At 45.0% G+C, this 18,084-nt stretch overlaps 1 protein-coding gene across 2 annotated transcripts in view; it reads right to left on the bottom strand.

The window, feature by feature from the left end:
• Positions 1–17,402, bottom strand: part of LOC121180925 (E3 ubiquitin-protein ligase DTX4-like) — a 26,625-nt gene extending 9,223 nt beyond the window's left edge. The window contains exons 1-4 of one of the 2 annotated variants that reach the window (XM_041036621.1): positions 17,065–17,402; positions 15,614–15,840; positions 2,072–2,286; positions 1,067–1,947 (exon numbers count right to left, since the gene is read on the bottom strand). In XM_041036621.1, coding sequence (XP_040892555.1) covers positions 1,067–1,947; positions 2,072–2,286; positions 15,614–15,824 — 1,307 coding nt within the window. In that variant the 5' untranslated portion in view covers positions 15,825–15,840; positions 17,065–17,402. Of the gene's footprint in view, positions 1–1,066; positions 1,948–2,071; positions 2,287–15,613; positions 15,841–16,149; positions 16,660–17,064 lie in introns of those variants that run through there. The other variant, XM_041036619.1, reaches the window with a different exon arrangement.
• Between the last annotated feature and the right edge of the window lie 682 nt (positions 17,403–18,084).

The following is an 18,084-nucleotide window of genomic DNA, read 5'->3' as shown; positions in this document are numbered from 1 at the left end:
AAGTGTGACAGCCTCTGGAAAAACACCTCGCTGGATTGTGACTGCAGTTTACTGCTAGTTGTCCAGAGAAAGAGAGACATAAGAAGACAGGGTAATCTCTGACATGGGAGTTCTGGTGAGACAGTGAAGTGGAATTCAGAGTGGACGCCTCACAGAGACGCTCTCTGCACCGTGCATACTGCTGTATGTATCACATAGCTTTAGAGGGAGGGAGGTGCCGCTGGCCCATGGCCTTCATTCTCACACTAATGACACACACACACACCCAGACAAAGACACACACACATGCCCAACGGAATCCTAGTAAACAGTTACAAGGTCAGTTTCGCTTTTTATAACTTTGTTATAAAAGTGAGTTCGGCCTTGCTTCAAAATTTTTTTATGAAGGTCCTGTGTATTCGCATTAATCTCCATTTACTGTTACTTAACATGCATTTTAACTGGTGTGTCCAATTTTAAGCTCACCACAATTCACAGCCGGCTAGTGCTGCTGACAGCAGACACATGAATGGAGGGAAGGTGTGACTGAATCTCATTCATCTCAGTGTTTAAAATTATTCTTTGTCTGTCACCTTCATGAGGAACTAACAACATCACTTTCACCTCTGTTAAGAGCAACCGATGTTTAATTAAAGGAACTGGCATTTTCACACCGAACAGGCCTCATACCCCGCGGTACAGCTACAACAACACAAAACAGGAATGATGTGAAACTGAAGAGTCACACCTCTGAGACCACATCACTCACAGTCAATGCTGAGTAACAAACACTCACACACTCTTTACAACACTAATGAACCATCAGTGGGAGTTATGAGTGTTGTATATATGCATGTGGGTATGTGTGTACATATTTAGCGCTGCGTGCCCAGGCCTGTACACTTGTGAGAGAGGTTTTTTTTTTTGCACGTTTGAACTTGCAAGTGGGCATGTGTGCAAAAAGTGACTGTGCTGATGTGTATCTGTGGAGAATATCTCTCACTGCAGGTCTGTACAATGATTACAACAGGACTGCATGATAAGGGAACGGTCAGAAGTCGTGGTGGGTGAGGTTTCTTTCACTCACCCTGATGCTATGAGCGCTCTGGACTGGGCCATAGCGATCCTCTGCAACGCTGGCCTGCTCAGCCCGGCTAAGCTCGATCTCTGTGGCAATGGGGCATGGCACACTGTTGCTGCGGACGACGGCGTGCGCTGCGGCTTCATCACAACTGGCGACGGAGATGGCACAGGAGACGGGGGCGTGGTCACATTGCTGGCAGGGGTAATTAATGTGGCAGTTGGCACTGATTCGTTGGCTGAAGATGAGGAGTGCTTGGCTGGAATGGACGGAGGGTTCAAGTTCGGGTTGGACGACGGAGGCTGAGGAGGTGGGAGGGATGGTGGGGGTGGCCTGTTGGATGACGAGGAGATACCCAGAGAGGACGTGCCAGTGGTGAGGGCGGCCAGTGACTGAGCAAAGAGCTGGGCGTTCGTCCTTGGAGAGGCAGTGTTTTTGGAGATAGCGAGGCCGTGCGGCAGCGTCTGATAGTAGTTGGCGTTGGAGTTGGAGTTCTGCTGTTGTCCTCGTCCCAGAGTGGCTGATTTAGATGGACTTATAGGTTTGGGGGCTGAGTTCTTGGGCCGCTGCATGGTTAGTGAGCGTCTACCTAGAGTCTGTATCCCTGCTGCTCCTCCAGTATTGGTCTTCACGCTAAGGACCAGCATGCACTGCTGGCAGGAACAAGGCTGACCCAGTCCAGTAGCCGGTAAGCCTCCATTAGGGTAGACAGAGCTTCCAATTCCCATGCTGGCTCCCGACACTCCGACGCCCAGCAAGGCTCCTGTTAGCCCTCCACTTGCTCCGACACCTCCACCTTTGGGCACGGGCAGAGGACCAGACACCAAAGGGTAGGCGATGTCAGCCCGCCTCTGGATCCTGCGGCACCTCTGGCTCTGTCTGTTCACCTGCAGGAGGACAGAAAACAATATGCTTACTATGTTTTAACGTTCCAGCTTGAAAGCTAGATATCACCTATTTGGTAAATGAACTGAGTATGCGGAGGTTGATGTATGAAGAACTGAAACAAACCTGTGTCATGTTTTGAAAATCAATGAGGTAGCAGAATCCGAGCGGTGTCAGGTCGAGGCAGGGCTGCTGGCGGCTGTGGGCACTCTCGATGGCAATGGCCACCTCCATGTCGTAGGGTGTCCACGTACCCGCATCGTTTTCCCACTCCCACTGCCAGCCCTGACCCGGGGCCGAGGCTGGGTCATAAAAACTCCTCCGCACGGGACGGATGGTTCCTGAACAACAAGAAGAGAGAAATAAAAACTCTGGCTTAGTTCATTTCTTTGTCCTAATAAATTATAAGTTACTACTACTAGTAACTATAACTACACATGATTTGTATATAGTGTGGTCTCAGGTCTTTGGTCTACAATAAGGAATGATGAAGAGGATCCTAGGCTCAGGGATCATAAGGGGTTAAGAGCTACGTCCTGTACCAGAGACTTCGGAGAAACTTAATGGTATCACGTGCAGTAGTAGCCTGTGGGTCAGAGGTCACGTGCACAATGGCTAACATCACCGGACTGTTACAAACAATCTCAGCCAGAAAGTAAATGAGTAACAATTACCAACAACAACCATTACCATTTCCTCCTCTGAGTGAGACAACTCCTCGTTGCTATATGCAGACCACTGAGCTGTAAAACATCTCTACATATAAATGAGTGTCTGTTTTTACACGTTACACCACATACTTCTCCCACATGTGATGAAAATTAAAGAAACAACCTGATTTGAATTTCAGTACGAAAACAGGTGTTTTGCTACATATTTATTTATATAGGTATTTGCATACAGCCCTAATTTAAAACAATGCAGAACAATATGAGATGGGTTTCTATTACCTATAAATAAACATCCTGCCTGTAGGAAGAGCAGCGACGTGGAAGGAGTCTGAACGCTCTTTAAAATATGCTCATGCAGCAACTAATGGTCACAGAGCCACGATGCAGCCTCTCTAAATAGATGCATGATTTTCATTAACATACTTGGGTGTGTGGGTAAATGTATCCACCGAAACAGTGTCACAAAGGAAAAGGGGGATGCTAGCCCTGTGATCCTGAGCCCTGCTGAGTGGCAAGTTCAATAGTTTGAAGAGCTCTTCACCCACTCAGCTCGTTACTTCATATTCATCCACTCATATACTTCTGCTTTCGCTCTCCGTCCAATATATCACTGACAAAGGAACTGCTAAACAACAATCTAAGCACAACTGAATAAATGATTAAAAACAACAAATAAATAACCAGAGCACAACAATGTCTCTCTGTCTCCCAGTGGGACAGAGGGAATGGAGGAGGGTCGCTAAACCAACCAACCAGAAACTACCTCTGTAACCAGGGGTAACGGGCTATTCAGTCAATGCCAGGACAAGGAGAGGAAGGAGTGTTTGTCTGTGTGTGTGTGTGTGTTTAGGGGCGAGCGAGAGACTAGTACAAAGAGGTGATATTGGCAGAGGGGTATGGGCACACGGACATCAAAAGGAAGGGGTTCAATGAATGGTTCAGTGGAGGGGGTGCGTTTGTTTGGTGTGGACAGAGTGAATAATCAAACTGAGATATCAGCCACTGTATTGTTTACTGTGTCTATAGTTGTACAGTAGTTTATCTGCTGCAGTAATATCTTACCAGCAAAGCCTAACATGCCTAACAGAGCTGTTGGGAGTTCACATTACAGCAAAAGACAGATAGATATGGAGAGAGGATGTAAAGTATATGTGAGACAAAGATAAAATAAAGTGCTGAGACTCTCTGCTGAATGAATCCAGTGCAGCAGGGAGCACTCAGCCCACTCATTACTATGTGGAATGTCATTTCTCTATCAAAGTGCAGAGTGAGTGGGTCCATCCTGTGACAGCTCCACACAAAGTTCCCACTGAGGCCAAATTGTTAGATCAAATCATTTTTCCAGATGCTATCTGAATAAGAAGTCAGGGAACCTCCATTATGGAATAAGGTTATTTCTTCAGGGTTAGGTTTAATGACCCTGCATGCCGAATGTGTCTTTTCACACTGACATAAAAAAAAAACTTTGAATTCTTCTGAATGACTAAATTCCAAAGTTATCAGGACACAGCAGAGGTGTGTGGAAAGGATGCACACACACTGAAGGACACACACTTAAAACTGTGAGGTAAAGGATTTATTTGATGGTATGTAGGCCTCCTCGTATGCAGAGACAGAAATTTATAGAACTGTGAAAGATGTTAGACACCAGAGGAAAAATATAATGGTCCATGTTTGGTAATTATTGTTAATCAAAGCCTGCTATGATGTGCAGATTTAGATTTTTCTGTTTTTCATTTCACAGAGACTTTTCTGAAGTTTCGTCCTCAGAGAACTAGCTAACGTCATGGACTCGCTGTGGGGGGGGGGGGGGGGGGGCGGGCAAACAGCTGAAAACCACCATCTACTGCAATAAAGATGTCCACTCCAAGAGGACAAAGCCACATGGGTGCTCTTTCATAACCCTCTCCATTATGCTAATAATAAAAGGAATAATGCGCAGAAGGGATATTCTCTTTGAGCATGTATGAATACAGGAAGAGCCATAACAGGCAAGAGGAGATGTGCATTCCAGAGTGACTGTCAAACAGCATGTGTGTGTGTGTTCTGTGTGTAGTGAAAGCTTTCGCTGTGCTCTGTACTGAACTCCCTTTATCAGGCCAAGGTCTTACCACAAAGAGGACAACCTGCTTTTGTCTCTGCTCACAGGATCAGGATGCTTTGTGCAGTGTGTATCTGTGCATAGATCACAAACACTCTCATTAATATAATTTCTATTTTACATGTATGCACTGATTGGATGTGCTACATTGGTATCTGCTCAAATACTGGTCTGATTAAACGGATCGGGTATCGGCTGTGACATGTCCGTTATGTTAAAGACTGCCAGCTCAGTTTTTAGTGCCACAGCAATCCCTGGCCTCATGTTTCCTAAAATAAAAATGAACCCAGTGAAGTCCATGCAGTGAGGTTGTGCCGAGATTAGCGACATTGTATCAGTAATCAATGACGGATACCACAAATCAAGATATTAAAATTTGGTTTTGTAGGGGAGGAAGTTGAGAAGGTACAGTACAGTACATCTGGTAGATGAAGGCGCACGACTTGGAACAATGATTGGCTGGGCTCATGAAAAGGCCAGAGCTTTCTACACCTCAACACAATCTGCAACAACTTTTTAACCTCATCTCTTCTCGTCTCTCATCTTCACCTGTGCTCCCGTTAAATCAGTGAGCACAAGAAACTGGGTGTGTGTGTGTGTGTGTGTTTGTGTCATCGTGTGTTTATGTGAATGAAGGTATGCTAGGGTGTGCCCCACGTCTACAAACCCACACTTATCAGATGAAAGCAGGTGTTAGTGGCTCTGACAGTGACAGCTGTAGGACCGAGTGTGTGTATCTAAGTGTTCCACACAGCAAACAGCAGTACGGCAAAGGCCTTAATCCTGCTACTCTCTCACAGTACCTCACCCCTTCTACATGTTTCGCTTCTCAGAGCCAGATCACCACATGGCCCCGCTGCTGCTTTCACATGTCAGTCACAGTTGGAATCAAGTGCAACATGCCTGGGTGTGGCTACTCTGGATCTGTGCACTGGACAGAGTGTGTGTTAGTCTGCGAGTGCAGGGTTTTTCTTAAATCCACCTACGAGAAAACAGCTGTAAGTTCTTTAATGTAACCAAGGAAATACTTATGTGAGCTAAATTAATCGTACAACGTCTGGATGGTGAAACAACTGTCACTGTGTGCGATAAAGACCCAGAGGCAAACGTAAACATGGGAAAATATACGGGGAGCAGTCGGGGAAATTAAAGTGTGTGAGAGAGGGAGAGAGGACAAAGAGGCCTGGGGCAGGTGGAGAAAGAGACAGGCCATCTGGTCTTTATTGTTCTCTCTGCCACACACACACACACACACACACACACACACACACACACACACGGCTGCAGAATGACCAGAAGGCGAGCACACGTTAGGTTCGGGTCACGCTTAAAGATCAGTGACTCTGTGGGAAAATTCAGTCTCCTTAGATGAGCCAGCACTTCCTCTTCCTCTTTCCTCTGACAGCTCTAGACATTCACTCAGCAGTGTGTTACTTTGTTCACAGAGGTGTTTCAGCATGCGGTTAGATGGCACGAACACTCTTATCCTCATGTAGATCTACGCGCTCTCCACCGCTCAACACTTCTTCCACATCCTGCTGTTTCAGAGCGAGAAAGATGCCTGAAGGTTCTTTCTCAACCATTCGACCAGATGAGTTCGCTCACACTAACTCTGAGACAAAAATCAATAGATGCTAACAGGCTATTTGAAGATTCCTTACTGAGTTTTTCATTTGCTGGTTTAATGAGTACATTTCCCCGGATGGTTTCGCCGTTACTACGCTGCCACATTTCATTTGTAAATAAAATGAATATTAAAAACAACAGAACACACAGACACAGCCTCCACTAAACTAGTTTCATGCTCAGCTGAAGGATGTGATTCGATGCTGCAAATGCTTCACAAGATACAGTCTCACATTCGAACCTGTGTCTTAGCCAGAGACAACCAGGCACATAAGGTGAACTGCTGGCCTGTGAAATATACCTGCTGACCATCACAGTGAGAGGGCGAACCACAGAGAGCCAACCCTACAATGGTCTTGTTCCAGACTGTCCTGTGCTTGATTTTAAGCACATTCGATTTCAAATGCACACCACACCAAAAATGTGTGACCTCATACCTTAGTGACTTTGTATTCCCCCATCAGAGAAGTAACAAGATTTTCCTCACCATCTCTGTCATGTTTCTTTCCATCTCTTCCCCCTAAAACATGACGTGTCCCAGTTTGAACCCAGAATGATTTTCCGTCCTAACCTGAACCCAGCTCGGGGGCAAATGAGCTGCTATTTTCCTACTGGCAACTTACAGCACTTCTCAAAAAAAAAAAAAAAAAAAAATTCCCTGACCTCTAACTCCACTTCTCCACTCAGCGTCCTCAAACAGCCCTGAGTACCCTCCAGCAGCAGGGATGAGGGGTGGTTGAGGGAAGGACCAAACTGATATATAGTATGAGAGTCTTTATCAAGCCCCTGAAGAGGTCGCACAACAAAACTGGGACAAATTCTCACACAAACAACTGAAAAACGAGAACTAATACAGAGATAAAAAGACTGAAATGGAGAACAGAAAGGTCAGGAAGAAGCTGAATTAAATGGCTGTGGGATTGTTTTCTCAGGTGAACAGAGAAGCTGGGAGTGAGGAGGAAGAGAGTGTTGAAAGACGAAGCAGAAGCATGAGATAAGACAAGCACACACTGAAACAAAGGGGGTGAGCTCAGAGATTATCTAGAAGGCCACTCTGACCTGGACTCCTGACTCACACTCACTTCACTTCCTCTTGTTTAGCGTTTTTTTTCGCCATCACTTTCCCACCTCCTCTGTTTTCCTGTGTTTCTCTTCTGATCGGTTCATCTTGGTATCTCGCCCTCCTGCTGTCTGATGCCATCTCCTCCTTTGCTGTCACTTTCTCTTCTTTTCTCCTTTTGTCTCTAACACTGTATCAGTATATTTGCACATTTCTGTCTCTCTCAACAGATCAGTGTGTGGGCAGTCTATAGTATGTCGCCCTTTAGAAAATATTCCCCCTTACCTCCAGGCTAGAACCATTTCCAGGACAGGAGCATAATAATCTCCCACTCCAAGAAAAACTGAAAAGCCTAATAAAGTTACAGACCTCAGGTTTGGAGATTAACAAACAAAACGAACAATCAGAGTTAAAAAAACATCACTTCATCTCCAGCCAAAGCTGAGATGAAGTCATGCAATCATCAGGGAAAAATGCTAATGCTGCTTCAGTGTTTCCTGAAAATGATGGACAGACCTGATTAGAGCTAACTAAAACTAAATACCACCGCCCTCCCTACAAAAAAATACTGACACATCTATGGAAAAATACAAATGGCACTGCTGCTTTTTCTTCTTTTCATGTATTTGGTATTTTAGCCTCCCTGTGAGCCCCTCTAAACCTCATCACATGAGAGTCATCATCCACAGGCGTGCATATGTGTGTGTGTGTGTTTGGTATTACGTCTGGTCAGTGTTTCACAGTTATGTGACTGGCCTGGTTTAAGTGTTTAAGTTCCAGCTCATGTTAACAGACTATAGGCTGATAACTTCAGGTTCAGGTTGAGGAATCCAGAGAAAGAAACTCTGAGGGAATCTCTGCTCACCACCACACTGGGATCCACTGTAACGTGACGGTGACATAAATATTTATTCATGTCTTCACATGCTTTCACATAGGCCTGTTGCTGGTGTAGTGTATTGTGGAGCAGGCAGTGAGTGATGTCCCCCCAGAGGCCTCACAGGAACAGTAACTCGACACGCAGAGTTTCACAACAACAACTCGGAGAGAGAAAAAGCTGCGCTGTGACCCCTCCATCGCTTTCATCCTCCTTTCTCTGGGTTTCCTTCCCACTGTTCTCTGGTGATTTATGATGTGTCCATGCAGAAGACAGACAGACGTAAGGCTAACTTGGAGCTAAGTTAATTCTACCAGTCAGAGATTTGAGTCATTGAGATTTCAATGCATTTGTTGAATAAACGCTGAAAGATGATAACAGTAATTCATATTTTAGTGTTGATCCTTTTCTAAACTTTCTTCTAAACATGCTTTGATAGCTGGAGGGAAGAAAATGTGTTACTGCTCATAGAGCAGTGCAAAACCTGTTTCTATTAAGACTAAGACACATGTTAATACATAGCATTTTAAGCCACAAATATCCACTGTGCCTCTTTGTTTTTCTGATTTCAAGGAATCCCATTTATCTATATGAAGCCTTTAATTTCGCCATTCTCCATTTTTTAATTCCTCCACCAGGTCTTTTCATCCTTTTTGTCACTGTCCCTTTTATCTTCCTCCTGACCTCAGCTTCTTTCTGCATCATGATTTAAGTTTTCTTACTCAGTCTCCCTGCAGTAATATTCTTTCTCGCTGTTTAACTTTCTGTTGCCCTCACCACACTTTTTTTTTCCTTTACCCCATCGCCTCCTACTTTGTCGTGCCGCCTACTTGCTTCAGCTTTCTCTCCATCTTTGTCTCTCCTGTGTCTCACCTTGAAAGACTCCCGTCCCCTGAGTTTTGGGTTCAGAGTCAATTTTCAGCTTCAGAGAGTGTGACAGAGAAAAGCACAGAAAGAGGGTGATGGAGAAGAGAGAAAGAGATAGTGAGAGAAAGATGAGATGGACCAGAGGAAATACAATATAAAACAGAGGCATCGAGACAAAGAAGGGACTTTAATGAACAAAGACAAAAGAAACTCATCCAGAAGTCCCTCCAGGAAATATTGGTTTTATGATTGCAATAATTTACGTAAATTCAAACAGTCCCTGTTTGTGGGAGACCACAGTGACACAATTTCTCTATGAAGCTATGAAAACACCAGTCCAGGTAATTCATCCTGTTTACATTCAGTTCAGTAAGCAGGCTAATGTCTCCTCTGTAAACTGATTTCTGAAACATCCTGGAGACCAGACGCGGCTTTCACACTCAGTCAACACAGCTACATCTCACCTGGAGAAACCTGATTTCAGATGGAGGTTTGATAAAAGCCCTCAGGGCTGGGTGTCAACATTTTTCATTACTCAAGCTGCTACAATACCAACGCTTACACCAAATACACAATATACCTCTTTTTCAATGCTTTGTTTGGAGGCTTATAGTTGTGCTGTTATGCAAAAGTCAAACTTCTTAAATGTTAAATACTCATGTAAACACAACAAGCAACAGGAAAACACACGGCCCGTGTCTGCTCCAATCTAATTATACAAATAACTTACACTTTAAATCAGGAACCAAAGAATGGATTATGACCAGGTTTGATACTCTCATTACAAAAAGCGTACTGGGGATCAATACCATCAACCCTCGCATTAACAGCTATGTAAAATTAAAAGTTGTGCAGTACTTTGTACTAAAGATTATTCCATCCAAAGCCCAACTAAAGTTGAACCTGACAATTAAATGGAGAATATCAGCTTGTATCTGCCCTGTCAGGCTTCACTAAAGCCTGGACTCTCACTGCAACTGTGAGGCTTAACCTTAAGGAAGCATCTTAAACACTATCACGAAAGCACAGGTGTTACAGTAACCACATTACTGCAGTGCATAAACCCATTCTCTAATTTAATGTTGTAACATGGTTTGTCCCAATGACCTGGTTTGTTGCATATCTAAACACAGTCAGGGTTAATGTTTGGTTCCACTCCCTCCCCCCTTTTTCTTGTCATCAAAATTCATCCCCTCCCCTTCGCCTCTGGGGAGCGCCCCCCCCCCCCCTCTAAACCCTGCCCCCCTCTACCATGACCCTAACGCCCTGGGGCATTGTGGGGGTCTGGGAATGTGTCTACTTCAGCAGGACCAGCTGGGACGAGAGGAGGAACATGTTGCAGGAGCAGGGAAAAAAAAGATGCCCCCAGAGTCTGAGAAACGCCCCTCAAAGAAACCAATGACAAACAGGTCTTTAAAGAAATACAAAATACCCCAGTCAGCCGCAACATTAAAACCCATAACTGGTTTTAATGTTGTGGCTGACTGGTTTATGCTTCTCTCATTTTTGTTTTCATCTCAGAAATCACACCCTTCTCTCAGCAGTTGACGTCCAAGTGGTTTGAATTTAGTCAGTTCAGACTGGGTTAGACATTTGCTGACACTGGTGTATTCATTTTTAAGTCAAGCCCAACCTCAAAGCTAATTCATGATCGAATTTGTGATTTTTTTTAATCTTCCATCATTAATCATAACTCCTCTCTGTTGCTGTGTGATGGGAACAGAAGACTGTTTGGACTGAAGTCAGTCAATCAACTCCTGTCAACTTTCAACACAAAACAAAGGCGACAAAACGAAGAAACGAAGGAGAAACAGTGGGATATATTTTCAAACTGGAACGGTCCGATTGCAACTGAAGACAGTTCATGAAAGCTGTTGTAGCCTCTGCTACACATGAAGTAATGTGTATGATATTTCTGGTTAGTTTGGGATGAAAGACGAAGTGAATGTCTGCATGGTTCAAAAGCCAAACAGAAAAGTGACACCTAAAGAAAGTCCAACAATCCAAAAAAACAAAACAACAACAACACAGTGCTGAGCAACCTATCTGACAGGTGATCTCTGGGAAGTGGAGCGAGGCGACACCACATCAATGAGCGCTCGCGACAGTGAAGCTCTGATGGAGCGTAGGCCTCCACAGGGGAGACGACACTGAGGACCAGAGGTGTTTCCTAAATGTCAGCTGGACGCCTGTGCTATCTGTGGTGACAGTGCAGAGAGCGTCTGCACTGTCACCACTACTGACCGTGCTGGGAGAACCTGCATGATGGGAGAGTTTATAGGACCACTGGGGGATAGCAGGCACTCCAGTCTTCCTTTCATGTGTAATCTCAGTGCGTGCAGCGTGAACACAGGCTCAAAATCAGCTCTCATTCTTTCTTTGTTGGGAGAAACTGAGAAAGTAATACGCTGCAACTATTTTAGTAAAACCTTCTGCTTGATAGCATTTTATCAAATCTTAATCAAACACCTAAACTTCTGTTTAAATCTGTATCCTTTTGCGTCTTTTTTTTAAACTTATTTTAAACATTTTACTCATCATACAAAAAAAAACAAAAAGAAAATCTACTTACATGAATTCAATAAACTACATAAATATGTGTTGAAAAACTGTCTACCTCATACTGTAAATACAAATCACTGCTTCCTGGGACACCCGGAGACCCAAATGTTTGAGGCACGTCCCATATAATGTCCAGCGTGTTTCCTGTTACACGGCTCTCTCACGCCCCATGTTTCCCGTCTGTCACACCACATATCCACTAAAGGCAAAAAGTTAATTCACACAAATCTGTCTTAACATCAGTCAGTGCTGACTAAAAGATAAGAGCCCTGCTGTGTGGATGCTTTGTACATTATTCCTTGCCAATTAAAAAACAGCTTGGAGAAATAAAAGGTTGGATATGAGAAGCACGAGCATCAGAGTTGAACAACTCCTGGTATTTCCCCGACCTAAAACTGGATCCCAAATGGAAATTATCACTTCCCAACGTCATCTCTAACTGCTCTCTCTTCTCTCTTTCTTTTCCTTTCTTCCCTTCATCTTCCACTTTAGCGAACTTGTAACGACCAGCCCCACCCCCTCCGAGGTCTGTTCTGTGTGTGTGTGTGTCTCCCAGCCACAATGGAGTAACTCACATCTGTTCAACAAAATCCAACAATGGTGGAGTAGCGAAAGACAGAGAGGGTGAGGGAGGGAGAGGGACAGAATACAGACTGCCCAATTATCTCACTCCTTCTGCAACAACCCACCCCTCCCCTCCACAACACACACCCTCATATCGTTCTATATCTCCTATGTTGAAGCCAAAACCAAAAGCCCCTTGGGACTTTTGCCTATTGACGAAACTAAACACTTGTACAAGAGAGAGGGAGGAGAGCAGTAAAAGGACGAGAGACCTCAGGCAGAGAGGGGGAGAGAGAGAGAGGGGCGGGGGGTGACAGTCAGAGGACACCTGAAGTGAACTCTGTTCATTAGGCCTTAAATATTCTTGTCACAGAATCAAGGCCTCTCTGGCACCTTCTTCACAGCCTGTTCTAGACGGGAAGGTCGCGTTTTATTCCACCTCACCGTTCTGTATAAAATGTATGAACACAGAAACGAGGGGGTGCACTGTTGTACCGACAATAATCCAGCAGCAGAGGTAGTCACACAGTGGGCATGGCGGGACAGACGCCGAGGCTGCTGTGTTTGACGTCACACCTCTGACTGGGGAACCCTCAGCACGCTGTCTAAAATCCCACACTCACGTTGGCTTTGTTTGGTTCAGTGTAAACAAGCTGAGCTGGGATAACGAGGAGTTCTCTTAACGGCAATGTAGTGGGCTCTCTGTTTAAAGGAGGCTCCTGTTTCTTTTCTGCGTGTGAGGGGTGTGCAGCTGCTCCGTGCCTGTGTGAGTGTGTGTGTGTATACTGCCTGTGGATAAGGGCTAAAGAATGCTGCTCACTCAGTGGTGCAACGGTCATTTACAGCTGCCCCAGATCATCATGCTGTTCGATCTCAACCCAACACTCACTCTCTCACACTCACTCTCTCACACACACTGACAGAATTTCCACAAAAAAATCTTCACTGTGAAAAAGGGGCCAGACAGATACAAGACTTACATCAGGTCAATCAACAGATCAACTCTTCATCCGACGCAGACATAACAACAACTTCAATGCATCACAGATTTTTTTTAAAGTAAAATAATAAATAATAATATCAGTAGATGATACTGTGATGCTGCTGTCTCCTTGCCATCTCAGGTGGGGCTCAACATCGTGATGACTGTCGGCCACCCCTTATCTGTATATGGCCCCATCACTATCAATTAAAATGGGACTGGAAGCTACTGTCAAGCTACCACTAACATGACACAGACTAAAACTAAAACAACTAAGTTTTGGTAAGGCTGTGCGTGTGTATGACTATTTACATGAGCTGATGATAGAAAAACATCTATCGCTTCATATTTTGCTCTACTGTTTATTTCACTGCCTTGCAAATCACATTCTTCAGGAAATTTGCGAGAAAGCTACACAAACATGGAGGAGAGTGGATGTGACACAGAACAGGGTGCGTCCAAAAAGGAGAAGGACTCAACAAGCCAAGACAGAGCTCCTCGTCCTCCAGCTAAAGTGTGAAGAGCTCCTACCTAAAAGAGGGGCTACTTCTGCAGAATGAACGTGGTTTGGGTGTAAAAAAGTCTGACATAGACCAGAGAACCACACTCTGCAAATTCTGCAGCTGAGAAGTCTCCACAACTTACTCTAACATCACTAACCTCTTCTACCACCTACACACAGCAAACTGCAAACAAACCCCAGACTCAGACGCTGCAAGAAACTTCTTCACGTGGCAAAGGATCATGGAGATGGAAGGAGATCACGGCTGCCGTCGAGTTTATGCCATCAGGAACCAGGGGTTCACAATGGCAAGATGAAAACACTTCATTCAAGACAAGCTGCCTCATTTATGTCGGAGCGTCAGGCCAAAGAAACGAGGAGATTTATTCATTTTCCATTCATTTCATTTAAAGAAAATGTGCTGTGTATTATGTGTATTGTTATCTGGATATGAAATGTTCTATTTCTGTTCTATTTTTTTTACCTAGAACTTAAACTTTTCAGTTCTGAACGTTAATGTAGCTCCATTTTAACTGAAGAAAACAAATGAAGATTCAGCCTTTAACAAAGCAGCCTATGCTCATCGCTGTTTGCTGACTTTGTTGATAAAAGCACTGTTGCAGCTTCTTTTATAATCCGTGCCACTACTCTGAGCTGCACCTACACAAATCGCTGGATCAGCTTAGAAAACTCAAACTGGGTTTTACTGTTTTATTCTCCCCATCCACCTCTTAGTCAACACTGAACAGTCACACCCAGATATAGCTCTGCATACTGTGTATGAGCTGATGAGACTTATCAAACTTCAGTGCAGCTACACTAAGAATACACAGACATGGTGCATTGCAGTCTACATTTGGCCTATTTGGTTAGACCTAGAAATGCAAAGTGCTCAGCGATGCAAACGGACAGATCAACTGAATCTCAAATAATATTCTAAATTTTTTATATGAGCGGTCCAGGCAGAAAAGAGTACATAGCAAAGCACACAGGGGTTTTGGGTCAACAGTGTTTAAAGGCACGATCATTGTGAAAAAGCCACAACTATAATCAGCTGCAAGCAACACAGATGCTAAAGAGTTCAGCTATCCATGCTGCTGATCTCCCTCATGTTCGTTAACCTCTCGTGGTTCATACTCTGCTCCTGCCACCACCACATCTTCCCTGTCTCTCTGACTGGGCAGACTGGGAGTGAAACTGTTGTTGTCAGTCTAACAACAACAAAAGAAAAGTGCCTACCAGTTACATTATCAGATTGCAAGGTAAAACCGAGTGGAAAACACTATTCCCCCCCAATCCATTAAGGTTTAGGAACATGTTATGAAGTGCCCTAAGCTGAGGTTAGATTTATTCAAGCTGATGTTAGCTACCTGAGGGTGAGAGCATCCAATGAGCTCAGTCCCTGAACACACATACTCATGCGTACCTCAAATGACAAGTACACCAAGAGGGCCAGGAAAAACTTTATGGATTTCTTTTCACATACCACCAGCCCACTGACGCAGCGGCCCACCGGGAATTGTCCTGGTGTCCCTGGGATTTTTGGAGAGGAGCAACCAAAGAGTGCATTTTCTTGCATTATCTTGTTTTGTATTATTAAGGTTGGACACCCCAACTTTCAGGTAACATGCTGCCCCCTGTTTGTTTGGAGTATCATTTCATCAGTTGGCACATTCTTACATATCGTCCCTTTAAGATGCCATAATACCATTAAAAGCCAGTGATAGCACTCTCCTGCACCACAGGCAAAGTTTTATGGCTCTGCATCCTGTAAAGTAAAAAGCCCAAACATGACACCGTTGCACAGTGCATCCTCTCCCTCCACCTTCCAGCAGTCTCCCCTCTCCCAGTCTTACCTGTGTCCTGTCTGAACTGGTGCATGGACTGGAGATCTATGATGTACGGCGAGAGTCGGCTGTCCACCTGGCCGAGGACCACGCTCCCTCCGCGTGGGTCGCTGCTCCGGATGGCCGCCTCTATCTGGTGGGAGACGGAGGGGCTGTAGGGCCGCCACCGGCCGTGTTCGTTCAGCCATTCCCACACCACCACGGCAGAGGCCAGGAGCATGTTGTTACCACTGGCCCTGGAGAGGAAATTAAAAAAAAAAAAATGAAATACCAGGAAAACACTTAGTTGTTAGCTAGAAGTAGCGCTAAGCCCCCTCGGAGACGAGTGAGGGATTTGTTTGCCAAAATAAAGCCTGTCTGCTGGAAGCAGAGGCCAACCACCTAACAAACAAGCTGCCATTAGCTCACTACAAGAGTCTGTTTTATGGCGATATCCATTTGAATCTGGCCCTTTCTGAGTGTAGGACTGTCTTTCTTCTTCGTGATAAATGAACAGAGGCCGACTGCACCCCGCAGCTACAACAAAGCCAGGTTTAGTGTCTTACATGGAGCCGCAGCGGAGCTAACGCCGGGAGAAAGCGACACATTCTTCCACGGAGATCCGAGCTCCTCGCATGGTCAAGGTGGGGGTGGGAGAAGGGAAACACACGGCCTTTGCTCGACTGTCTTTGTTATAACACCGTAACACGATGTCAAAACAGCCGCGAACTAAACAGACAATAAAGCGGCCTTTAAAAAAAAGAAGAGGTTTCTGCGCGGCTTGGTCCAGACACACCGATAGCTTCTCCGGCCAGTCGGTTATTTCCAGCGACGACCTCTTCGACGTGTGGGATTCCTGCCCCGGTGGAAGAAAGCTCCTCTGAGTGCGGGAGAAATACGTTTAAACACCAAGTCTCCGGTGGTTTCTTCTTGTGGAGCGGGAGCTTTTTCTATCGGCATATAAACCCCGACAGCCTCGGCAGGGTGTAGATAGCAACAGCTAGTGTGTATGTGTGTGTGTTTATCCCGTAGTTTGGGGCGTAGCAAACCGAAATGTTGAGAAAGTAGTGGCTTCCAACGGCGCAACCTCAGTAGTAACGACTCTCCAACCCGGGACAGAGCAGAACAGGTTCAACTGGTCTGGATCCCAGGAACAGTGAACACAACACTGGAGGCTCATTACCACAAAGACATGTCACGAACACGCTGCCCTGTGCGCATCTGGGCCCAAGGCAACACTTTATGTGTTACTATCAAGAGTTTAGTTACGACTGTAGTGATTAAATGTTTTAAATTATCCTACAGTGTTAGTGATATCTGTTGTGTTGTTCCTCTGGGACCTGCTGCTGCAGCCTGACAGTGCTGACACTGTGTTTGAACACTTGGATACACTTGGATAGTCCATATGCCCCCGTTATTTATACACTCAGTAATGCACTGCCGTTTTCAGGACTGCGCATAAAGCGCATCTGAACACTCACCTGCAGGGTGCACTTTCCTAGTCCAAGACTCTTGGAGCAAAACTCAGGACTGCCACAGACCTCTTCATGAATTAAATCTACCTCTTCGGCTCCACCATGGCTGTTCCTTTCTCTCCCTTTACCCCGGGCGGTCGCACATGTCCAAATACCTTCTTTCTCTTTATAATAAAAAGCAGAGTCCAAACAGAGAGGAACTAGATTTCCTCTAAGAGGTTAAAGGTAGGAAAAGATATGTCCATGATGAGTTGAAATAAACTCCGACACGTTTATCTGAAAACTATCCTTTCGCGTCCAACTAGTCGCGTCAACTAGCCAACTTGTCTGCGGTGGGGGAAATTGCTATGAGGTTCAACGGGACTGGGAGGACAGCAGTCCCCCGACTCCTTCCCCCTCACCACGCCCAGAAAACCCCCATGGTAATCGAGGGCCGACAGCCAATAGACAGAGGGGCCTCCAAAACATCTCATACCAGGGTCCCCCTGTTGATTTAAGCACCGCGCAACACCACCCCTATTCAGTTTGCCTTATCTTGACCTACCGCACTTACTTTTATCCACTTCTTCTAAATTGTAATAGAGAGGTTAAAGTCTTACCAGGTACGTATGTATGTCGCAGTAAAATCAAACTTAATTTTGCCTTAAGCTACTTTGAAATTCACTTACAGGAAGACTCTTTTATTGGGAGTAATGAAAGTTTTGTCACGGACACTTCTCTGTTTGAAGCTGTTGTCTGCTGCCACCTCGTGGATAAATGGGGCATCGCATTTCAATTTATTGGGGCATGTTACAGTCAAGTCATCATGAAGGTTCAATGCAGATCAGGTATTTTTTGAGGTTGGTTATGCGATATCATGTCTGTATCATGTGAGGTAATGTGATCAGGTGTATCCGCAACTTCAGCTGTTTGTTGTCATTTCAATATAGGATCCTATGTATTACACATTTTACCTGCGTGTTCCTGTTTAGGACAATGGTTTCCGGAGTATGTTTTAACCGTCCACAACGAGACAGAGTTTTTTTT

The sequence above is a fragment of the Toxotes jaculatrix genome, chromosome 4 (assembly GCF_017976425.1).
Source record: "Toxotes jaculatrix isolate fToxJac2 chromosome 4, fToxJac2.pri, whole genome shotgun sequence".
NCBI classification, from domain to species: domain Eukaryota; kingdom Metazoa; phylum Chordata; class Actinopteri; family Toxotidae; genus Toxotes; species Toxotes jaculatrix.
This window is presented reverse-complemented; position numbering and strand designations above follow the sequence as displayed.